Source organism: Dermacentor andersoni, chromosome 10, assembly GCF_023375885.2.
Source record: "Dermacentor andersoni chromosome 10, qqDerAnde1_hic_scaffold, whole genome shotgun sequence".
In the NCBI taxonomy this organism is placed as follows: Eukaryota; Metazoa; Arthropoda; class Arachnida; order Ixodida; family Ixodidae; genus Dermacentor; species Dermacentor andersoni.
The window spans coordinates 100,919,929-100,945,875 of NC_092823.1; the positions used below are offsets into that span (position 1 = coordinate 100,919,929).

Genomic DNA, 25,947 nt, shown 5'->3' on the forward strand with positions numbered 1-25,947 from the left:
TGATAGTTAATCTGTACGAGCGAATAAAATAAAAACAATTTTTGCCCCCATTGCGGCCTACTGGCTTTTATGGCTTTGCGCTGCAATCCCGAGGGCTCAGGATCAAATCCCGATTACGGTGGATTCATTCTAATGAATTCAAATCCAGGAACGTCTATCCACCTTGCATTGGGTGCGCCTTAACGAACTCCACGTAGGCAGAATTATTCCGGAGTCTCCGACTATGGTGTGCCACCTAATCCCATCGTGATTTCGCCGCGTAAAACAACAGAATTTGTTTGTAAGGCAATTTTTGAAAGTGCGTTTATTTTGATGACTTGCTTTCTAAACCCCAAAAACTTTTCAGACTAGATACGACTCACTGAGCAAAAGTAGGATATGTAAATTAAAATATTCTGCAAAACATTGGGTCGTCTAGAGTGGGTAACAAATTTTATGTCGGGTCCTGTGCTGCAATTGAATATACAATTGAATGCAATTGAACAAACTTTTTTATGTATGGATAACCATTGGATATACCAGTGCGCTACATCTGCAGGCTTGGAGGGACGCTTGACACTGCCGAAAGGTGCTAAGAGCGAGTAGGGCTATACTAATCCAGGTAAAACCAAATTAAGAAGGCCCACTAAGCTTGAACAAAGACACTCCTTCACCAGAGCAGAAATTGGCCTCCGTGGTGCAGTATTCGGCCACTACCTCCCTGATGATATCTACAGTTAGCCCACGGCCCTCAGTCCCAAGCAGCTGTGGAGCACCAGACCAAGGTGGTGGTAAGACCTGTAACGCGGCAGAGGGTGCTAGGATTTCCTGGTCCGGACAGGCCGTCAATGGAAAGCGACCCTGTCACCCTTTAACAGCCGAACTCTGTCGAGTGAGGCTAGCTTAGCAGGACTCTTCGAGGAACTTTCAGACGTTGTTTCGAATATTATCGGCCTTAGTGACACTAGAAGAAATGGTGAGGCCTAAGCATTGCTAAATAACAGCCATGTCCTCTGCTATAGAGGTCTCCTGGATAAGAATCAATACGGGTTAGGATTCCTAATCCATAAGGACATAAAGGGCAGCATTGACGAATTCTACAGCATTAATGAGAGGGCAGCAGTAGCCGTAGTCAAACTTAACAAGATGTATAGATTAAATATACTACAAGCCTACGCTCACGACGATGAGGAAGTAGATCAGTTTTGTGACGATGTTGAATTACCGATGAGAAAAGTGCAAACTCGGTATGCAGTAGCAATGGGTGACTTCAATGCAAAAGTGGGAAAAAAGCAGGCGGGTGAACAATCAATTAGCAACTACGGCGCTGATTCTAGAAACACTAGAGGAGAGATGCTGGTAGAACTCACAGAAAGGAATAAGGTGAGAATAATGAACACCGTCTTCAGGAAACGTAGCAACAGAAAGTGGACCTGAAAAAGCCGTAATGGTAAAACAAGAAGTGAAATTGATTTCATACATTCTGCCGATCCCGGCATAGTACAGGATGTACAAGTGATAGGTAGGGTAAAGTCCAGTGATCATAAGTCAGTGAGGACTAGGATTCACCTCAATTTCAACAGAGAAAGAGTAAAATTGGTCAAGAAGAAACAGGTCAACTTAGAGGAAGTAAGGGTAAAAACAGACAAATTTAGACTGGTATTTGCAAACAAATATGCGGCCTTAGAACAGAGCTGATGATGATGGCATAGAAGTAATGAATCCTTAACGAGGCAGCAATAGAAGTGAGAAGCAAGGCACCAAGGCAACCAATAGGCAAGCTCTCCCAAGTAACACGGGATCTAATAAAGAAACAACAAAGAATGAAAGTGCCCAACTCAAGCGATAGAATTCGCGGAACTGTTAAAACTAATCAAAAATTCGAAAATAAGTGATATTCGAAATTATGACGTGACAAAGACTGAAGAAGCCGTAAAAAATGGACGCAGCCTGAATTCAGTGAGAAGAAAACTTGGCTTAGGACAAACCAAGATGCATACACTGAATTATAAGCAGGGTAATATCATCAGCAATCTTGAAGGTATAATAAAAGCAGTGGAAGAATTCTATACTGACCTGTACAGTACCCAGGAGCACTCCGTTAGAAATAATAATGAACAGGATACAGAAACTACTTTAACTAGAGATGAAACCAGAAGGGCCTTGCAAGACATGAAACGGGAAGAAGCGGGAGGAGAAGATGGAATAGCATTTGATTTAATCGACGATGAAGAAAACATACTGCTAAGAACTGGCGGCTCTATATACGAAGTGTCTATCGACTGCAAGGGTGCCAAAAAACTGGGAGAATGCAAACATTATAATAATCCACAAAAGGCAGACGTTAAAGAACTGAAAAATTATAGGCCCATTAGCTTACTCCCAGTAATATATAAAATAGTTGCCAAATATTCTCCGATAGAATAAGGGCAACGCTGGACTTTAATCAACCAAGGAAACAGGCTGGCTTCAGGAAGGGATACTCTACAATGGAGCCCATCCATGTCATTATTCAGAATATCGAAAAATCCGCAGAGTGCAATAAGCCTGTCTGTATAGCTTTCATAGATTTCGAAAATGGATTTGATTAAGTAGAGGTACCAGCAATCATAGAGGCATTGCGTAATCAAGGAGTACAGACCGCTTACGTAAATACCTTGGAAATTATCTACAGAGATTCCACAGCCACATTAATTCTGCACAAGAAAAGTTGGAAGATACCTCTAAAGAATGGGGTCAGACAAAGAGACACAATGTCTCCATTGCTATTCACTACGTGCTTGGAAAAAGTATTCCAGCTATTAAACTGGGAAGATTTAGGAGTAAGAATCGACGGCGAATGCCTCAATAACCTTCGGTTTGCTGATGGCAATGTTCTATTCAGCAACACTGCAGACGAGTTGCAACAAATGATTGAGGACCTTAACAGGGAGAGTGTAAGTGTGGGGTTGATGCTTAATATAAAGAAGACAAACATAATAATGAATAACCGGGCAAGGGAACAAGAGTTCATTATCGCAAATTTAGCCTGTAGAGTATGGGAAGGAGTACGTTTACCTAGGTTAATCACAGGGAACCCTGACCATGATAAGAAAATTCACAGAAGAATAAAAATGGGTTGGATCGCATACAACATACATTGTGAGCTCCTGACTGGAAGCTTACCGTTATCATTGAAAAGGTATACAATCAATGCATTTTACCGGTGCTGACATATTGTGCAGAGACTTCGAGACTGACAAAGAAGCTTGAAAACAAGAACCGCGCAAAGAACGATGGAACGAAGAATGCTAGGCATAACTTTAAGAGACAGAAAGAGACCGCTTTGGATCATAGAGCAAACCGGTACAGACGATATTGTAATTGACATTGGGAGAAAAAAATTGCGCTGGGCAGGTCATGTAATGCGCAGATTAGAAAACCGTTAGGCCATGAGAGGACAGAATGGGTACCAAGAGAAGGGAAGCCCAGTAAGGACGGCAGAAGACTAAGTGGTGCGAAGAAATTAGGAAATTTGCGGGTGCTAGTTGGAATCGGTTAATGATGGACATACCACGTCAGAATATATGAAACAGCGATAAGGAGCATAACAATGGTAACAAAATCATTATAAATTTTGCTTCCTGGGCCGGGACATTGCTTAGGCTCTCAAACAGCATTTTCAGCGAAGCGAGGAACGAATGCAAATATTAACTTCATCAAGCGCGACAGTGTAGCTCAGAGGAGTCCAGTTCACGACGGCAGTGGTTCTGGTTCTTTGTTGTCATTCGATCATTAAGGATGACACTGTCAGGTGTGAGTTGAAGAACCTCAAATGAAATCTGTAAAAAGGACAGACTGGTGTGCTAGTTCATATTACATTGTTTAAACAGTAAGCGTGGATGACGAAATAAACAGAGGGGACACAGTGCTAACACCTAAGCCTTTATTGCTCGACAGCAGGTTATATATATATCACCGAGCAAAAGTCAGATAGAAGGATGACACAAACAAATCAACCCAGCAAGATCAATTGACTCAGGCGGCTCATGCGACAAAAACAACTTTTCTTTCTACAGTAAGGACAGGTAGCTCCGACAGCACGAGTAGCTAACAGAATCGCTATTCCTAATCTCAGGAGCTTCTATTTTTCTGGTGAGCTGGCCAGAATCCCTCACCGACTCACCAGAGAAATAGTAGCAGCTGGAGAGATTAGGGATAGGGCGTATGTTAGTTTCCCGTCAGTCTCCTTACCGTGGAAAAAGTTGTTTTTGTCGCATTAGAGGTCTTTGTCAGTTGACCTTGCTGGGTTGATTTGTTTCTGCCTTTTTTCTCTCTTCCTTTGGTGAGGTGATATCTGCTTTTGCGCAATAAACACTCAGTTGTTAGCGCTGTATTTCATCTGTTTCTTTCGCCGTTCATGTGCCTCTGCGCTACTGCGTAAATAAAATCGTCAAATTTGATTTCCTGGGGTAATTAGACATTGAGAGATTCTAAAAGGTGTCTTCTCACGCACAATACCTTCCAGTCATGTCTGCATGACCACTTCTTAAAAGAAGAAAGTGTTGTTGCCACTCCTTGGTTATCACCCATGCGTTTTGTTTAAACCCTGACATAAGCCATGGCAGTACGTTGTATACTAAGACTGCACTAAAACTAAGTTTACCAGTATATCGCTTAGTTAAAAGATACATAATGCATTGCAAAGATACTCATAACGGTTTGCCCATGGCATTGAATTATCTAGGCAAACACTCTTTCCGTCCATTCGATCAAGTTTTAGTGGACTTCCACACATGCAGACTTTGCCTTTGGCCACTTTCGCACGCCAGCCACGGCTCGTGCGGTGCTCAGGGTTATAATGATGTTGCTGAGGTGCACTGACTTTCCTTTTGAAACAAGGTGGTGACCAATAGTCACCTGGCCTGCTTGATTTACCCATGTTTTCGATATGTGGGGTGAGTGACCTTTTCTTTTCATATCAGATGTCAACCTCGACTTTCGCATTTAAATCGTCTATCACTATGTACGCTTGCGTACGCTTGATGTGATGATGATGGTGATTTATTGCCATCTCCTTTGAAGCGGGACGGGAAAAAAATCTGCATAGACACTTAAGACAGCTTAGGTGTTGGAATGTGAAAACACTATAATCGTTTGTGTCAAAAGGTTTTGATTGATGTTTGATGATTGGTGTTTGTGTTTGAGTATACGCTATCCACAGAACGGAAACATTCTAACCGTTTTACTGTAGAACAATTGTTCTTTTTGTGTGTGTTCGCTTGCGTCGTTTTCTGAGGCGTGCAGCCGTTTGCGACCACGTTTGACAGCCCTCGCTGATGTACACGCTTTGGAAAGCATCTCAGAAGACACAGCACCGATGAAATCTGATCATCAAGTGACGCGCGGGCGGCAGCGATGGGGCGTGTGGAATGGCGCACGCACTAGCCACACCTCATTTTATACACTCATGATTCGGGGTCGATAGTGAGTAGCAGTAGACGCAGTAGACCAAGCACCGATGAAATCCGAAGAGCAAGTGACACTTAGAAGGCAGCCCAGGAAGCAGTGACGTGACCTGGCCAAGGACGCCCGTCGTAGCCGCAAATTTAGCCAAGGATAATCGTGGAGCCACCGTGGCGTCGGGAACGCGTGCTCGTCACACACCTCGGAGGCCCAGGCTCGATTACCACCAAGACGGAAATGTACCAAATTTTATTTTCAGTTCCATGAATTCACTTTGTTTATGCACACCTGCCTGATGAATTATACGTCAATCCGGGTATTTTTGTAGTGTTTTTACTCTTCACGTCGTCGGCCATTTTTTTGTACCATCTTTCAGTAATGCCGCCGAAGACAACACCACATTTTTGCGTAATAGACATATAATGCTTTGGCGTTAATAGTCACCTAGCCTGCTTGAGCTAAACAGGTATACTATACATATATTTCTCCTAGCATTTCATGGATGGATAGATGCATGTTATGAACGTCCCCTTTGGAACAGGGCGGTGGGTTCGGCCCCCAAGCTCGAGCTATTATGCTGCCTAATGTCCTACCTAGGGCAAAAAAGAAGAAAAAGAAAAAAAAACGCTCGATGAATTCTCATAACCAAATCATGTGACCCCCTAGTGTGAACTTTGTTTTTGTACGTCTCCATTTTTTTTTGTCGTTTCCCTACTTTCCTTCAACCAATCTTCCAATCGCCCCGTACTAATCTCTATTGCGCACACGTTTACTTCTCCCCTGCTATCGCCGAACGCAAGAGCTTCAAGCTGTCCAGTGGTGACTAAATCGACCGCTGGACAGATATCCTGATATTGTAATATAATATGCTCCATCGTTTCCCTAGCTTTACTGCAGCAAGCACATGCTTCTTCTTCCTTCTTATATCTCGCTTTATAGGTGCGTGTTCTAAGGCATCCTGATCTTGATTCGAAAAGTAATGAGCTTCCCTTTGAGTTATCATAAATTCTTTCTTTCCAGATTTTCTTTTTTCCTCTTAAGTAGTTATTCACGGCAGGTTTCTTTTCCATTGCCGCCACCCGTGAGATTATTTCAGCCTCTGTGACTTTCTGTTCGACGTTCTTTTTTGCTGCGTGGCTCACCCTACAGGCCGCATACTTGCTGATAAGCTTGCTAGTTCTTTTCCTCCACTGTGAATAAATGTTTTCCTGTACAAATAGCTCAACACTCTGCCAGCCCGTTTACTTTCTTCCGTATTCCTCAGTCGTTCTTCATAATCAACTTTACTGTGAGCTTCCCTCACTTCAAAAATTGCCCAGTCCAAAGCACCCTGCACAGCTTCATTTGTAGTATTCCAGTGAGCGTCCAATGCGAGGCGTTCCCATGACCTTTGGTTGTACCTCTGATTTCAAGCAAACAACCGCATTTCCAAAAAGTAAGTCCTGGAACCATTACACCTTTCTACATACCTCGGAGGACCTCGTACCTATTGTATCCCCATAGCGTTCTGTGTTTCATTATGGCTCCATGTCTCTTCCCCTTCTCTGTTTTTGTTTTTACTGTGTTTCCATATATCTATTGCCTTCGTTTATCCATGTACCAAGGTATTTATGTTCTGTTACCCGAGGTGTTTCCTGTCCCTGTATCGCCACTGTCTGTTCACTGTTTTCATTCACTACCATAACACCTGATTTTCTAACACTAAATTTCAAACCTAAATTGTTGCCTGCCTGTCCGCAGATATTAGCCAGATGTTGCAAATCACTTCGCTTGTAAGCTAGCAACACAATCCCGTCCGCATAGAATAAACCTGGAAGTTGCTGCTCTATTACTGTACCCGCCTATTTTATGAGATTAAACCGGATATTACGTCCGTCTAGCGCCCTCTCTATCCTCACCATGTACATCATAAACAGCAGCGGAGATAAAGGGCACTCCTTTCTCAATCCCTTATTGATACCAACTTTCGCCTGGCTCCTCATCCGTTCCCATTCAACGGAAACTATATTTTATAGGCAAATCCCTCTCAAAAGCAGTAGACAATCGTCGCCTAAGCCTTCGCCCTTTAGAATATCCCACAAAATTTTACGGTCTACGTTGTCATACCATCCTGTATTTCTTTAAAAAGGCACCATATGACGGTCTGCTTTCTACTCTTGATATTTCAATACACTGAGTAAGAAGAAAATGAGTTATTGTCCAAACGCCAAGCTATTCTGAAGCCATTCTGACACTCTCCCAAAATGCTATTATTCTTCGCCCATGCTTGCAGCTTTAATTTGATTGCCTGCATGGCTAACCTGTATATTATCGATGTAATGGTAAATGGTCTATACGAATGAATTTTATCTTTCTCCCCCACACCTTTATAAACTAAGTTCATTTTATTTTGTCGCCAACTGTCCGGTATTCTTCTACATTTTGAAGTTTTTTCCAGTGCTTTAACTAGAGTTTCCTTACTTATCGTTGTAGTCCTTTCACCAGCCTATCGGGAACCTCGTCTCGCCTATGTGACTATGCGCTTAGGAATTTTCGGCTTCCCGTTGAAATTTCTCAGCACCCGCTCCATTTCTATCTGGTTCTCTTTCATGCTCTTTTTTCTTGAAATACAAGCTGGTCATGGCCTTGGAAAGATTAGGCTGGAAGTTTTCGGATGTAATTTAGTGCCACTTACTCTTCCAGTTTGTTTCCATGCTCGTCTAGGATATGTTCTATCGTTGTTGATTTCCAACCTAAAAAATTTCTGCGGTTACAAAATATTCTAGGTGCAGCCTTCTCTTTCGCACGTATTTCTTACAACCAACGTTCACTTTCACATTTTATCTTTGCTTACACCAGTATTGGAACCATCAACGTTTTCTCCCGGTATATGTTCCATTTACTGGCCACTTCATCCTGCATATTTGAGTGACAGTGTCCCTAGTGGGTGTCATAGGTGACACTCGAGGATGCCAGGCGAGCACGTTGAACGACGCTGCCGGAATAACTGCGCGGGCACACAATATTTACAGGATGCCACGGTATGGTACACTGCCACAGGGCTCACATGCTTCACCTTCACTAATAGAAAATAGGAGTTCTCATGAATAAAAATGACAGAAAAAACATTTATTTCAACCATTGAGGTCGTTGCTTTTGAATGCATAAAAATAATTTTGAAATTCAAGTGGGCTTCGTAAGTAGCCAATAGCGAAAAGGAGACTACCATAGCACCGAGCACGGTCCTGTAATAGCTTCGGTGTTGCACGGCTGAGCCCGAGGGCGCGGGATACATTCCCCGCCGTGCGGCCTAATTCTGACGGGGTCTAAATTCAAGAATGCCCGTATACCACGCATTGGCTGCACGATAAAGTTTCCCAGGTTGTCAAAATATTTCGGATTCCGCCCCTAAAGCTTGCCGCATAATTAAATTATGGTTCTGGAACCCAAAACCCCCAAATTTATTATGAAACTACCACAATAATTATGTAGAAATCTTGCTGTAGGCAGTCATCTCCTTTGTTACTGCTTGCGCAAAGTTTTCACTTCACAATAATACGATATTTCTGGACTTTCTTATATCATTATTTTCCTAAATAAAAACAATTTTCGCTTTGGTCTCACCTTGAAAATTTATTGAATGCTGGAACCTCTACATTCATATAAATATACACGCATAGAGGACTGCAAATATCTAGATTTTTTTATGAACACATAGTCCGGAGCCGTAGGTTTGGTTTACCGGATGCAGGGCGTGCTGAAGCCTAAATCGCTGGGAAATGCTTTTCATCTACTCCTGGGATATTTAAATGATGATTACCCAAACATATTTATGGCACAAGAAATAAAATTTATGAAATATCTCAGTTCAGACGAGCAATGCTATTCACACAATGTTAAAGGAACTGTCTTCGAGTTCTGAACTGTGCAATATAGCAGTAACTAATGCAATTTTAAATTTGTACCATACAGAAGCAGTCTGATTTGGTAAGCAGAATCACTCCAACTATTTTACAGAATACGCACCTGGAGGTCAAGGAAAGAGGGAAGGAAGTATTGGACGGAAATGCTACACTAAAACTTCTGCAGAACTACTCGGAGACTCATCGTTTAACGAACGACAGCATTATTTATCTATACACTAAGTAAGTAATGGGTCCACTTTCTGTAAATATCTACAACAGTCTAGTAGAATAGATAGATAGATAGATAGATAGATAGATAGATAGATAGATAGATAGATAGATAGATAGATAGATAGATAGATAGATAGATAGATAGATAGATAGATAGATAGATAGATAGATAGATAGATAGATAGATAGATAGATAGATAGATAGATAGATAGATAGATAGATAGATAGATAGATAGATAGATAGACTTTATTAAAAGAATAATCAGAAAAACCGCTAATGATCGGGGCCCTTAGTCCAGGGCTCTGCTGGCTCTTGCCATATTCCCAGCTCTCTTTAGCAGCTTGAGCTGGTCGTCCAGGGCCGAGCTGGACAGCCGTGCCTCCCATTGCTCATTCGTGGTGTTCGCGTCTGGGTGTTCTATGTTGTGTAGCGTGCACTCCCACGTAATGTGCTATAGGGTTGGTGTGTACCCACACCATGGACATTCGTCCCTGTTGGCTGTGGGGTGTATGCGATGTAATATGTGTAGGTTCGTGTAAGTACCTGTCTGGAGGCTACGCCAGGCAGCGGCACCCTCTGTCTTTAGATTTCGGTGGGGTGGTGGATATCGCAAGCGACGCCCTTTGTGGTAGTTCACGATGGCTGAATACTCGAGGTCCACAGGGTCCGCGTCTTCTGCAGCCGGCGTGATGAGTGCTAGGTTATGTACGGATCCTCGAGCTGGTCAGTCGGCCTGCAAGTTGCCCGTGATGCCAGTGTGGCCCGGTATCTAGATGATGGTTTGGGTGGTGAAGTGCTCGGGGTCCTCCTTGAGTATTCCAGCTAGTACTTGTGCAGCAGGTCTTCCAATTCATCTCTGTAGGAAGTTGCGGTAGACCTGCTGGGAATCCGTAAGGATCGTCAGTGGTTGGTTTGCGTATAGGCCCTCGCGGATGGCTAATGCGATGGCCAGCTCTTCGGCTTCTGTAATCGTGCAGGGGTGGGTCGATGCAGCGGAGGTAACGTGGCCTCGGTGGTCGCATGCCACTGCAATTGCGCCCTTGTTGTTCGTCCCATACATGGCGGCGTCCGTAAAGCGGGCCGTGGTATTGAACTTGAACGCTTTCTCCATGTACTGGAGCCTTGCTCTCCTCCTGCCGGAGTATAGGTTAGGCTCCATGTTGCGTGGTATCGGGGCAACGTGAAATCTGTCCTGGACGTGACGAGGTATCAAGCAGGTTTCTTGGGTTCGTGTTATTGCTGGGAACCCCAAGGTTTGTAGGACGTGCCGGCCCGTGCGAGTCCGCGCAAGTCTCTGTTGTTGCAAGACGTAATGGGTTTCTGTCAGTTCGCTGAGGGTGTTGTGCAATTCTAGCGCCATTAATTTTTCAGTCGATGTACTCATCGACAGGCGGAGAGCGGTCTTGAAAGCCATCCGCAAAAGTGCGTCGGCCTGCTTTGTCTCGGACTGTGTGAGGTGGTAGTAAGGCAGGTCGTATGCGATTCTCCTCACCACAAGGCTACTGAACAGTCAGAGGGTGTCCCTTTCCTTCATGCCTCTGTTCTTAGATGTTACGCGGGAGATCACGCGTGATATCGCCTTGACGCTGGTTTTGAGGAGTGTAAGGGTGTGTGTGGCCCGCTGGTTGGACTGCTACCACATGTCGAGCACCCTCAGCAATGGCTTCTCTGGTATGAGGCGCCCGTTGAGGTGTACCTCAAGTTTTCTTGTTGGGTCTGTGGGGACTGTGTGGTTACACCGGCTACGCCAGACTCGTAGGAGCTCAGATTTCTCGGGCGAGCATTGCAGTCCCCGTTGGCTGACGTATTCTTGAATGAGATTTGCTGCAGTTTGCAGCCGTTCTTCATTATCAAAGAGGGACCCTGTTGTGGTCCAGAGTGTTATATCGTTGCGTAGATTGCGTGCCGAAGACCTGCTACGTCCTGCAGTTTGCTTGCGAGACCGATCATGGCGACGTTGAAAAGCGTGGGAGAGATGACAGCACCTTGTGGTGGGCCCATGTTGGGAGGGTGGTACACTGGAGTCTGGATCTCTCCCATCTTCAGCTCCGCCATGCGGTGGCTCAGGAAGCTCTGCACATACTTGTACGTTCGCTCGCCGCAGTTGGTGTTGGCCAGCCCTTCTAGGATTCCTTGGTGGCTGACGTTGTCGAAAGCCCCTTTGATGCCGATTGCTAGGAGGACGTGTTCGCCGCTGCGGGAAACGTTACTGAGGACTTCTTCCTTGATTAGGAGTAGCACATCTTGTGTGGACAGGCCCACGCGGACACCGAACATGGTGTCCGGCAGGTGTTTGTTATCTTCCAAGTCTCTCTGTAGTCTCGTGTTTATAATTTTTTGTGTACCTTGACGAGGCAGGACATGAGCGATATCGGTCTGGGGTTTTCAATTGCCAAGTTTTTGCCCGGTTTGGGGATCATGATTATTCGTGCGTGTTTCCACATCGCCGGCACCGTACCTTGTTCCCAGTGTTGGTTGAGAAAGGCCGTGGGCGCGGAGATAGTCTTGTCGCTCAGGTTTCTGATCATCGAATTCGTGATTTGGTCTGTGCCCGCCGCTGTGTTACGGGTGGTGGCTGCGATAACCGCTCTCATTTCATTTTCGGGGATAGGTTTGCCCATTAGTGGGTTGGGTTGTCCTGTGTAGGGTGGTCTACATGGTTGTGTGGGAGTGGGATCTCCATAGCACTTGGTCTTGATGGCATCAATGAGGTCTGGTTCGCTGCCTGGGTAGGTGTGTAGTAACCGTTCCAGGTCCCTGCGTCCTTCTCCTTTGGGTTTGGTGGGGTCCAGGATGGCTTTGAGGATGTGCCACGTCTTGGCCGTGTCCAGCGTGCCACCGAAGGAGTCACAGAATCTATAGCAGTTCGCGGAGGCGAGTTGCATGGCATATTCTTCTGTTTCCGCTGTTATTTTTGCTATGCGCGTCTTAAGTTTCCTATTATATTTCTCTTTTTTCGAGCGGTGGGTAAGGCCCGCTTTTACATCCCACAGGTGTAGTAAGTGGGTATCCACCTCCGGGGTCTCTTCCGTTCTGGTGATTTCCTTTGTGTGGCGGTGTTTATGTTGACGGAGGTTGTCGCACCAGTCTTCCGGGTTCGTGATTGTGTCGGCGTCCTGTTCTTGGGCTTTCCAGATTTTTCGCCAGTCAGAGAGTTTAGCTGTGCTGATCTGCCTGCGTAGTCGTCCAGTCTGTAGTGTTATTTTTAATATGTAGTGATCGAGATTTTCAAGTGTGTTGAGCCATTCTGCTCGCGTGGTTTGAGTGATGAAGGCGAGGTCGGGAGTGATGTCGCGTGTTACGCTGTTCCCTTCCTTCGTCGGTATGTTCGGGTCTGTGATGAGTGTGAGGTGACGCTGTTCAACTAGTGTTCGTAGCTGTAGACCCTTCCAATCCTGCCTCTGGTACCCCTACTGCGTGTTCTGAGCGTTGAAGTCGCCTATGATTACCAGGGAACTGTCTTTAGGGAGGCGGAGGGTGTCCCCAAAGAGTTTTTCTATGTTTACCAGCCTTTGGCTGGGGGAGGGGCAATAAATGTTGAGGACGAAGGCGCTCTGTTTCTGGTTGCCTCTGTATTTTATTTAGAGAAGCACATGTAATACCTGCACGTCGTCTATGGGTTTGGGTTGTATTGTTGTGATGTTTCTGGCTACCTCCCACTTGTCGTCTTGACTTGTGTGGTATTCTTCGTAGCCATGTAGTGTTGGTCGGGTACCGGGCTCTTGCAGGATAACCCCCGGTGTCTTTGAGGAATGAGCGATCAGTTGTGTGAGCAGCCCTTTCTTCCTCCGGTACCCATGACAGTTCCATTGCCAAATTTCTAAGTTTTCTTTGACTTGCCTGTATAGTCTATGCATTGTTGGAAGTTGTAGTCGGTGATGTTACAATTTGATTCGGTGCTGCTACAGGTGTGGCCTTGTAAAGGTTCTGTCGTAGTGTCTTCCGTAGTTTTATGGAGTGAAGCTGGTTCTTAAGCTTGCAGTCTACAGTAGTTTCCATGTGTTTTATTACTGCATCTGTGCGTTGTATTGCAGTCTGTGGTATTTGTTCCAACTCGGCACGTGTAGCATTCACGAAGGCTTGGATTTGGGTGCGGATGGCATCGGCATGGGTTTGTAGGTCCTTGTGTGGAGCCACCTCATGTGGTATTTGTATGACCTGTATCACTTGTTGTTTGAGTTGTCTGTTTTCTTGAGTGAATGTTTGTATCTGTCCACGCATGGTCGCGAATTCCTGTTCCAATTTCAAAGATAGTGGAGTCTGTGGTTTTTTATACGAGGGGGAAGCTACTGCTGCCCAGCTTACCTCGTGTTCTTTGGTGGTAGTCCTCTTGGGTGAGGCTTCCATGGTCTTTCGGTGGTGTTACTGGGGCTACTTGTCTTTGAGTGCCGCGGTGGCTGGTGCTGCCTGCTGTCCTTGCTTGAGCGTCGACCGAGATCACCGTCTGGGTGATTGGAAGTGAGACTGGGAACAAGAGCAGGATCGGGACCTGGACCTTAGGTTGGAACTGGGCCGGGATCCGTAGATGCTCGGAGACTCCGAGTAGTCGGAGTCTTCCCACTCGGAGCTGAACCATCGCGGGCGAAGGTCAGCCACCTTGGTCGACTGAGTGAGTGGGCGGAGCTGTCGTTGGGTTTTGGGTGTGGTGGTGTGGGCAGGCTTCCATCTGGGTGGAATGCGCTTGAGCTTGTTGTTGCACTCTGTGGCGGCCTTGAGATGGGCCCCTCCGCACAGGGCGCACTTCGGAACACAAGTGTGTCCGGCGTCTGGGTCAATCTGGTTGCAAACATTGCACGCACGAACCGCTGGGTTGGGGCAGCCGTCTCGTCGGTGTCCGGTGATTCTGCAGATGGAGCAGAACTGCCTTTTCGGCTGGTAGTCTCGGCAAGGCATCTCCCCTCCACACTAGTACACAAATCTAGGCACCTGGTATCCCTCGAAGTGGAGTAGGGCTGTCTGGGATTGTCCGAGCGTACGGGCCCGCACGATGCGGACTCCATGTGTGCGGACCCGAAGATTCGTCATAAGCTCTTCTTCGCCGGTGCCTGCGTCGTCGATGCCCTGTACGACACCTTTAAGCAGGCCCTCGGTGTTGATAGATACACCATCACAGGGTGTGATCGTCCGTGAAAGGTGAGGCTTATAATTTTCATGAGTGTGGCCGGCGTGGCTTCGTGAGTTACATAAAAAATCGTGAGCCATTCCACTCTGTGAAGGTCGATGACCAGCGAAGCTGTTTAGCACACGACACAGAGGTGACACAGAATTTTGAACATAATTGAGAACTCAGTTACCGTGGTCTTCATATGCATTCGCGTGGAAGACGGGACCGTAACCCTGAGGAATCGGAGAAACTAGCCACGTCTCAAGTTTCAGCTGGACCTCTACGGCGGGAGAGTGGAAGGACATGAAAGTAGATACAAAAGCGCTTCAAACACCGACAAAGAGAGAGCGGGGCGAACATGGACGTGGACGACGCGATTCAATGCGTAGTATTTGTTTTTCTCAGCTTAATTTCTGATACGGGTTCTATTTCGCGCCATGGTATTAAACTGATTTGAGCAAGTTGGCGGAGTGCTTGCAGCCTGCTTCATCTCCGCAATAACAAGCCGCGGGTCGGTTTGCTATTGCACAATCTCAGGGATCATCCCAAGGTTTTTGCACACCTAGAAAAAAGGACAACAGAGGTATAAACACATTTATTGTCCTGATTGGTGGCTACCGTGACGATACGTACGCACAAACATTCTCGTATCACCTCTGTTAATAAATGCGTATACATATCTATGCCTACCCAAAGAAAACTTTGTCCGTCACGTAAGACGATGAATGGCTCATAACCCCATAGAGAGAGAGAGAGAGAGAGATTGAACTTTAATGAGCACCAGCAGTTCAGTCGGCTGGGCCTAGGCCTCCCACGATGGGACGTCGAGGCCTTGCCTTTTGGCTGCTTGTAGGCCTGCTGGGTCGCCCAGAGTTGGTCGTCGAGATGGGAGCTGTGCAGGGTGGCGTGTCATCTCGACGAGAGGGTCACGGGATTAAGGTCTGGGTATTGATGTTTGCACTCCCATAGCATGTGTGGGAGTGTTGCTGATTCAGTTTTACAGACCTTGCACGTCTGGCTCGGGTAGATGTCGGGGTATATAGTGTGATAGCGTGTGTAGGAGGGGTATGTATTCGTTTGTAACAGGCGAAGGGTGGTTGCCTGTGCCCTGTTTAACTTGCGGTGAGGGGTGGGGAAGGTTCTTCTTGCGAGGTAAAATGACTTCACAAGGTCGTTGCATCTTCTAAGGCGGTCGCGTCCTGCGGGTGCACTTGCACCGTCTCCGGCACAGTTGACTAGTCTTCGTGCTACGGAGTGTGTAACCTCGTTGAGGTTGGTAAGGCGCGGGTGGACAACGGCGGCGTGTGCTGGGATCCAGACGAGGGTGATTTGATTTTCAGGCGAACGCGGGGCTTGTCGTAAGATACCGAGTAATTGCTGAGAAATACGACCTTTGATGTAGTTGTTGATTGCTACGCGAGAATCGCTCAGTATGGTGTGACAGGCTGGGTCAAGAGTGGCCAGGGCGATGGCCACTTCCTCCGCCGTCTCGGCATTTTTGGTAACGATGCTGGCAGCATGCCGGAGCAAGGCGCCTGCCGTTGTAACCACCGCAAAGCGCCGTCCATCTTGGTACTCAGCTGCGTCGACGAAAGTGACGCCCGCGGTGTTGGCATAAGCTTCGACGAGGGATGTAGCTCGTGCCTTCCTGCGTTCTTTGTTGTAGTCTGGGTGCATGTTTTTCGGAATATGGTCGGCGTGTATCCATTGATGAATGTGGCGTCGTATTGGGTGTTTGTTTCCATGTTGACGATGGTAGGTGATATCAAGCTTGTTTAGAATGCTGCGGCCCGTTTCCGTTAGCGTAAGCCGCTCTAGTTGGGATCGACGTTGGGCTTCGATTAACTCGTCTAGCGTGTTGTGGATACCTAATTGTAGTAGAAGTTCCGTGCTGGTGTGGTTGAGTGGTCCTTAGGCATGCTTATAGGCTCCTCTGATGATGATGTCCAGTTTAGTCTTTTCAGCTTTGTACCGGTTGAGAAAGGGCGCAACGTAAGTAATGTGACAGACGATAAAAGATTGGACAAGGCGGATGAAACTTTCTTCCTTCATACCCCCTCGCCGGTTGGTCACTCGTTTCAGCAGTCTGGATGTATTAGCGGTCTGTCGAAGGATCTTGGAGATAGCCGTAGAGTTAGCTCCGTTGGCTTCTATGGTCATACCAAGAACGCGGATGCTAGGGACCACGGGTATAGGTCTACCATCCCTCAGGTTGAGCTCTATTTCCTCGTATTGGCGCTTATTCATGGAGCCCTGCGGGGGGAGTCCATGGAGTGTGGGGCGGTTTAGAAGAAGCTCCAACTTTTCAGGGGAACAGCGGAGTCCCGTGCCTTCAAGATAGTTTTCTACGGCGTCAATGGCGTCTTGTAGGGCAGTTTCGATTTGGCCGTCACTGCCCTTTGCAGCCCAGATTGTAATGTCGTCGGCGTATATGGTGTGTTCAATGCCGTCGAGTTTTTGTAGTTCTTGTGCTAACCCAAGCATTACCAGATTAAACAGTATTGGGCAAATGACAGAGCCTTGCGGTGTGCCCGTGCTGCCGAGGGAGAGTTCCTCCGATCGAATGTCTCCGACCGACAGGAAGGCCTTCCGATTGGATAGAAAGTCTCTTACGTAGTTGTAAGTGCGTTCTCCAAGGTTGAGCAAGGAGATGCATTCGAGGATTGTGGAGTGCGTTATGTTATCGAAGGCGCGCTCGCGGTCGAGGCCCATGATCGCATTCGTGTGACGGGATTTGCCATCTAGGATTTGATGCTGAAGCTGGAGCTTAGCGTTTTGGGTGGAAAGATGCTGTCTAAAGCCAATTATCGAGTGGGGGTAAGCACATGTGTCTTCGAGGTGAGTGTTTACACGGGTTATCAGTGCGTGCTCCATGACCTTGCCTACACATGAAGTTAGCGATATTGGGCGCAGATTGGCGAGACTAGATGGCTTACCGGGTTTGGGGGGATGAGAAATACTTTGGCCGTTTTCCATGTCGGGGGAATGGATCCCTGGCGCCAGCAGTTGTTGCTGTGTTCGGTGAGTTGTTGTACCGAGGGCTCATCTAGATTTCTTAGTGTTTTATTCGTAACACCATCTAGGCCTGGCGCCGAACGGCTGTTCAGCTTATGCAGGGCAGCATGAATCTCTGCCACGCTGAACTCTTCATCAAGGGCAGGGTTGGAGGTCCCTGTGTGTGGCCCGTGAGGTTGAGTGGGCCCGGATGGGATCTACTTTTGAGATAAGCTGTTTTTAACGTGGTCCTGGCCATGCGTCTTGCTTTCTGTGAATAAAAGCTTGATGAGGCGATCTTGTTGATATGAGCGGGTGGTGGTGCTATCAATCAAATGTTTGAGGATTTTCCACGAGCTGGGGTGGTGGAGTTGCCCGTCTAGAGAGTGACAGAGCTCTGTCCATTGTTGTTCACTTAGAACGCGCCAGTGTGCTTCAATTTCCTTGTTGAGAAGTGCTACCTTCTGTCTGAGTCTTCTATTGAGCCGTTGCCCCTTCCATCTAGAGAGGATGGATGCTTTCGCCTCAATAAGGTGGGCGAGTCTGCTGTCCATGCGCTCAGTCGGGGCATCTGTTGTGATAATACGGGTGGCCGATTTAGTATCAGACAGTAGATCGCATGACCATGATTCTATGTCGGTAATGGGAGTGTCCGTCATTGCTGTTGCACGGCGTTTACGGAACGCATCCCAGTCTGTCCAAGTAAAGTCCCTTGTTCTTCTCATAACGGCTGTTAGGTGTGGGAGAGTAATTTCGATGATAGAGTGATCACTCCCGAGGTCGTGTTGGGTGTTGCACCAATAGGCGTTGTCTGCGTTTTTGGTGAAAGTGAGGTCTGGTGTCGTGTCTCGTTCAGTAGAAGTGCCGAGGCGTGTGGGGAAGGCTGGGTCAGTAATGAGTGTAAGCCCGAGATCATGGGAGTCTTGCCATAAGTTACGACCTGCAGAAGAGCTGTGTCTGTAACCCCATCCTGTGTGCGGGAGACTGAAGTCACCTGCGATGTTAAGGGCCTTTTTGAAGAGGGTTAGAAATCGGCTATGGCATTGAGATGGAGTATTGTAGATATTGAGGATAAATATTCTTTACTTTTGTTTTTCTTTGCGGGATGAGCTCAATGAAGAGATGTTTGATGCGCCGATCGTTGAGATTGTGTTCGATTGCGGTAAATCTTTTTCGAACGAGTGTGGAGACTCCGTGTGGAGCTTTGTTCGCAGTGAAAGGTTGATATCCTGGAAGGCTAACCGGAGTATCGTGCGTTTCATGGAGTAAGATTACGTCGGGTTGACATGAAGTAGTACGGAGGTGTTGACGGAGAACGGGTTGTTTATGGAGGTAGCCTCGGCAGTTTCACTGCCACAATGTTGTGTCAGTGTTAGTGTGGGCCATGATGATGGATAGGGGATGCCACAGGTGGCAGGGTGGCGGCGACGGTTCCTGTGGTGTCCATGGCTATGGTTTCAGCGGTGGAAGCTATTTGTGTGAAAAGGGTTTGAATATTAGCTTCCATGGCGGTGACTCTGTGCATAAGGGCGATTAGAGAGTTCTGTAAAGTTTCCACCGTGCTTTGGAGTGTTACGAGCATATCCTTGACTTCGGAGCGTACTTGGGCCTGAGCTCCTTCTTAGAGGGCTCGCTTTTGGGGGCTGGTCTTGAGAGCTCTTCGGTTTGGCTGTTGGTAGCGGGTTCTGTGGTATTGGGTGTGGGTAGGGTTTTGGGTTGTTTGAGGCTGTGAACCTCCTGGGTAAGTTTTTGGATTAAATCACGCATAACTGCGTTTTCTTTCTTAAGGTGTTCAATATCTGTGTTGTCTATGCTGGGTTTAGGCAGTGGGGGGATTTTACGTGACCCTCTCGCGAGACGCCCGTCAGGGCCTCTGCGAAGCTCACCTTTTCTGAGGTAGTTCTGGCTCCTGGAGTCGACGTTGATCTTAATCTGGAACGACCTCAGTCCGACCTCGGTCTGGAGAGAGAGCGGGACTGGGACTGGTGCTTGTTCTCCATGGACGGGAAATATTCTGATTGAAGAGCTGAATGCTGTGCTACTCGGCGTTCTCCGAGGCGTCTTCATATAACCTACGGTGTTTTGTACCTGGCAGTACAACCTTTGTCCGCTGTGGGGTGGGGTCCACCACACAATGTGCACTTGGGTGTACACTGATGATCTGTATCTGGGTTGCGAGCTTCGCAGCCCCGGCAGATCTTGTTATTAGGGAACGGGCAAACGTCCATGCGGTGCCCGAGACGGCCGCAGTGGTAACAGATATCGATCTGCTTGCGGTACAGGGAGCACGGGATCAGTGTTGCGCCATACCGAACCATGTATAGTACGTCAGGTCCGTCGAAGGCAATGACGATGGTCGTGGTAGAACCGATTCGCTTTGCGGCCAGGGCTAGAGGATTAAGATCATTTATGATGTCAGCATCGACTTGTCTGGCGTTATCGGTTAGATGGATGCCTCTGCTGACTCCTTTGGTAGTATTATCTGGGGCGGCTTCGTACGCGCTGACCTCGTGAGTTACCCCGTTGACTGGGATGGACTTGATTCTTACGTACCGGTCTAGTTTTTGCGGGCTGGGCGTGTAGATCACCATGATATTTTGCTGGTTGTTCGAGCCTATTGTGTCGTTTCGACTGTCTTCTGAGCTAAGTTGCGTTGCATGAAGAATAACTGCAGTCACTGTAGGGCTGCCGGCCTTGTAAATATTGAGTGCTCCTTTGGGTCTGACGATGATCTTGATCTCATTTGCTGGTAGTGGGAGCATGCGCCCGGCCTTGAGAACCTGAGTTCTAACTTAGCGTCTATAACTGAGTCTATAGCGAGAGCGAGAGTCTTGCGTCCTAGGTTGTTGTTCTTGGGATAGTTTTCGGCCCCGCTACTCGTCTGGGCGACCGGCGGTACACCGACGGGAACGGGCGGTACACCAGCCAATCTCGGCGGTTAACTCTTCTGGGGAAATATCTTTGCCACATACTTGGACTTCCATGCTTCGCAGATTTGGCCAGGAGCTTGTGCGTCGTAGCAGAGCTCGCACGGACACGCGCGGAAACGTGCCAGGTAGCCTTGTAGGCCGAGCACCTGGCGCACGCGCTTAGCCTTAGCGCGGCGACGACATGCTCGTAACACAAAAGTGGTCGCAATCCCGGAAAAATAAATGCCCCACCTAATAACTTGGTATCTACAGAGTCCTGGTGGTCTCACGGTTCGAATGGTACAAAATTAGGGCTGGTATCCACAGGCAATCGCGGCGAAAACATTACAAGAAGATGGAGCCGATTTGAACACAAGCTATGGACGCTGCACTTCTTCCCCCTCCCCCCCCCCCATAGACAAAAAAAAATAATTGTCTGAGAGTCTATCTTGAAAATGATGCGTATTGGTAACTAATCTGCCCAACACGCATATCCAAGCTATGAGACGTATAAGCTTTTTCACAAAATGAAGCGATTCTGCATCAGATTAGGGAAGCGAGTTTTTGCACAAGCATATTTGATGACAGACACAAAAACTCCAAGGAACCATAGCCATAAAAAACTTTACTGTAATAGCTTGCCAGCGCAGTCGCCTACAGCGTCTTAATGCCGTGCATGTGTTAGCCCACGTGGCAGATAGTAGAGCCCAGTGCTAATCAGACAACATAACCACAACGATCAACGCAAGAGTTTTCATTGTTTACCAGCTTCATTATATCAACTATTCCAGCTCAGATGCAAACACTGCGCAGTACTGCACACATTACACTTAACGGTTCAGCATTCCAGAAAATTTCGAATCAAATTGGCCCAAGTCGCCTAAATTTTTACTTAATACAATTTAAGCGCAGAGTTTACAAAAACCACAAAGAGACAGGAACGGAACAGGCGCTAACTTCCATCTAATGTTCAATGCAAGATACAGTCATTATATACAGTGAAACAGACAAAAAGAAACACAAAAGACAAGAATGAACCTAACCAATCATTTGATCGTACCGTCTAACACGTGTTCATTACTAAGCAGTTGTAACCAACTGACTTCAAGAAAATGAATTTCTTTGGCAGAAAACAAAAGAGATGGTGACCTGACGCACCCATAAACATCACTAGTCATTACTGCAGCTTCCATGGTCTCGCGCGTGCAATGACCTTTGTCTTTAAAGAAGACTGCAGTGTTATCAAGGTATGGCTTGCACTTACAGTCTTAGCAGTGTAACGCCAGGCATCCCTGTCCTCCCTTTTTCACATTCCTGTCGTGCTTCCTTAAACACTCGTTTAGGCATCGTTCCGTCTGCCCTAGGTATACTTTGCCGCAATATTGTGGTATCCGATAGACGACATCTTGGGCACATGAGACAAATTCTTCCTTGTGCTTCACTTTGCACCGCCCGTCTTCTGGCTTTTCACCGGCTGGAAAGCCGGTGGACGACGGAAGTTAGCGCCTGTCCAGTTTGGGCCCCTTTGTGGGTTTTGTAAAACCTGCGTTTAACAGTGTTAAGTATGGATTACCAGCTAGCCCGAAGCTGCGTTTTGTTTTCGCTGACATTGTTGCGCTGCCGAACATTTTTCCTGAGCCATCCTGCACATTTACTGGGTGGGCACTGTTAAGGTTTACGGAAATTTTTTGAAGCACCAATGGTAGATATAATAATTCCATTCCTTGCGCTGGAATATTCACAGAGGCAGACGTTACATACACAATTAACCCAAACACATATTCAACAAATTAACGCAATATCACTAATTACCTTCTTAATTACTCACTTAATGGCACATACCGCAATTTACGAATCCTAGCCGGTGTGTTTTAAATGTGTCTGCAATAGAACGAATTTTCAGAATTGCAACAGTTTCATGGTATTCATTGCCAAAGTGTGCAATGACAAAGATGGGCGCTCAAGATTGGTTTCTGCTTCCTTGCGTAAAACGGCGCTTTGTTAAAAAAGTAAGGAGAACAATAATGCAGCTTACCCACAAATTTAACGGCGCGCATATCAAAACCCGTTAGATTATTCCAATTTATTATCAGCGCGAATATCTGTAAACGTAGCGGACTGCAGCACAGAAATTTGCAATACAGGGTGATCATATTTAAGTTTCATGTAGTTTCTGAAATTCGCCTGCGGAAGATGGCATAATTGATGTCCTTCATCTGCATTATACGAAGTGGGCATTACCAGAACGAAAAATATAAACACATGTTCAAATAATTATCGAAAATCACTAATTGACTTCATTACTTACTTTACGGCACATATTGCAGTTGGCTAATTGTACATGGTTAGTTTGCAAGACGTATCCGCTATAAATTAATTTCCAGGATGACACCAGTTCTAGGCATTATTTCCCAAAGTTCGCATGTTAGTTTGTGCGTCAATGCATAAAAGAGTGTTTTGTTAAAAGTAAGTGGAACAACAGTGCATCTTTACGGCGTTTGATGGCGCATGCCTCTGAAATGACTTCTTTCTGGAAAGTCATTCTAAGTGGATGACAGATTGTGACAGTCAGAACGGTGGTACCGAGACACGGCTTCTAGGCGTCTTGGCTCTGTGACAATGCCAATCCGAAGCCAACGCATCGCAGACTTCCCATGCTTACAGCAGTGGCGCCACACCAGTTCTTCCTCTAGGTAATATAGTGAGAAAGTATACGCCGTTTCGTGCAGACCATGGTATTTTCCCTTTGATTTCCAGCAATTGTGACCCCATTCTGACTGACACTACAGGCAAATACGTTCACGTACCGATCACTTCATATCCTAAAAGAACCTCAGTGATAAAAAATAAACAATATAAGTTGCTCTGCGAAGCTAAATAACACCAATTCCACAGCACCTCACATTGAGCTGCTACCTAATCTGAGGCTTGGATTGACCCTCAAGGATTTCCTTGGCTCAGTAACTACTTCAAGTGGTCTTGGCCCACATGTACTAGATACAGTCATGCGGTATATATAGCTCCTTTTGACCATCCCACTAAAATATTTATATGTTAATATTATTTCTATAAAAAAAACACTCATACGCGTTTTATCGCCTGTAGAACTCTCTGAACATTGCTTTCTACTCAGTTTGTTAAATATCTTGTACTCCCCACTAACGCGATATGAAATAAAATAAAAGAAAGAAAAGGTTTCGGATGGGGCCAACATGCCTCCGCTCATTGAAGATATCACTGAAAACTTGGGTCATTTTGTTTTTCCTTCAACGCGGTACATTATTCTTTGTCGGTTTTTGACTGTTCCAGTCCTTGCTGTAAATGTCTAGCTTCCAACTGCTGCCGCTTCTACCTTTCAATATGATACGTTGCTGTGTCAAATACTTCACCTTGACACGACCTATTACACCTAATAATATAGTAGCTATAATCATCGACTACAGTTAGAATACGTTATTTCTGAATTGATCTGCCCACCACGCAAGCGAGTGGCTGGCCGGTTATTGGATCCCTCTGCATGTTGTTCAAGCATGCGAAATCTAAGGGCGAATTCTGATCCTTTTTTGACCACGGCTCGTGCACCAACCCTAAGAGTAATCAATATCATACTGAAAAGGTTTTGCGCCAAAAAACAACACACACAAGAAAGACGACGACACCACGGGCGCGTGGTGTCGTCGTCTTTCTTGTGTGTGCTGTTTTTTTTTTGGCGCAAAATCTTTTCACTATGCAAGATCACCAACTAGCCCAGCACTTAACTCTTCTAAAGTAATCAATATCACTTAGTCAAAAGCAAGGCTGGTAAAGTACGGCACGTTTGATCCGAGCACATGTGGGTGCTTCAGTACAGGGAAAATAATTCTGCACTGACAAAGAACTGGGTACTTCGAGCGGTCACGACACACCATCTAACGATATGAAGAGGGTGAGGCCCTCGCGGCGACGATTCAGGTGTTTCTCGCCACATTCCAGGTCGGACAAAAATGCAAAGCTCATCAACAGACGTGCTCGCTTTAAATGCACATACTTTCCATATAGTCACACTTTGGCCATCATAACTCTATACATTATTATTTACGTAACAATATTTCAACAACGCCGTTAACATTTCCATATTTCCGTGACATAACCATTTCTGAAACTAGACAAGTCATGCAAGCACAAGCGAATACAGAAGAAAGCGCAAAGATATTGGGAGTAAACAAATTAGAGAAATTAATTTAGCGACGACATCCAGGTACGCTTTACAGCAAAGCACACAGCAGCACTTTGGGTGCGATAAAGCTCCGAGAAGATGAAATTGCGCAGAAGCCAAAGTATTGAGGCCACCTTCAGATTCTAACGTCGTCTAGCAATGATTTTTTTTCGCATATGCGATTATTGTCGGGATCACGGTCACAGGCGTGCTGTAGCTGTATGCACGGAAACATCACCGTGTTTGCAATTACATACCAGTGAGGCCGTTATGAGCATTTCATGCGCGTTCATATATTTATTTTCCTTGGATAAAATACAGACAAAATTTGCTTTTACCACAGTGGCCAAGCAGTGGGATTTGTCGGCTAAGGTTTTGAAATCAAAAGTTGCATTATTTCTCTTTTTTACAGTAGGACCCCTGTTGACAAAGTTTACTCTGGTGCAGCGCTTCCAGGTCTATTTTCAAGTAAGCCACTGGAATGTGAAATATGTAGGGAGCTTTACGCCTGTTTATGAGGGGAGCTTCTTCAGAACCCATGCTAAGGATATTATTGTGTAGCCGTCAGCAAACATTTACAATGCCGCATGGTCTGTGGTGCCTATGTTCTTAGCTATGCAATCACGCTGTGTTGCCTACGTCTACATGAAGGAATCGATGGCTTGATTAGAAAACGAGTGTTCGTGAGTCATTCCCAGGATAGTAAATTATCTACTTTAAACACCTGCCGTTCAAAACGATCTACCACATTTGCAACCTAGCTGATGAGTGGTGTTAACGTCTGGGAGCATGAGCCCGTTTCAATATGATGCCAAGAAAGTAAATATACGCGCACGTTAGGAAGAGGTTCTGTGTTCATTTGAAATTCCTTTTATATTCACATTGAATGCTAAGGTCATCCGAAATTCCACTCATTGACTATTCAGTTTGGCGTTTAAACGAAACGTTGGGCTTTATGGAGCCAAATCCACGATCTGGTTATGAGGCACGCCGTAGTGGGGGACTCCGGGTTAATTTTGGCCACCAGAGGATCTTTAACGTTCCCTCAACACAAGGGATACAGGTGTTTTTTATTGATTTTGTCCCCCACCAAAATGCTGTCGCCATGCCCGAGATTTGATACCGCGTCCTCGTGTTTAGCATCGCAATACTACAACCGCAAAGCCACCGCGGCGGCAGAGTTCAACGTTCCATTAAGACAATC

The 25,947-nt window shown here is 46.3% G+C and overlaps 1 protein-coding gene across 1 annotated transcript in view; it reads left to right on the forward strand.

Moving 5' to 3' along the window:
• LOC126544527 (uncharacterized) overlaps positions 1 to 25,947 on the forward strand; it is a 48,287-nt gene that overhangs the window by 6,907 nt on the left and 15,433 nt on the right. Inside the window, exons 4-5 of the mRNA XM_055077682.1 lie at positions 9,421 to 9,548; positions 25,156 to 25,211. Coding sequence (XP_054933657.1) covers positions 9,421 to 9,548; positions 25,156 to 25,211 — 184 coding nt within the window. The remainder of the gene's footprint in view (positions 1 to 9,420; positions 9,549 to 25,155; positions 25,212 to 25,947) is intronic.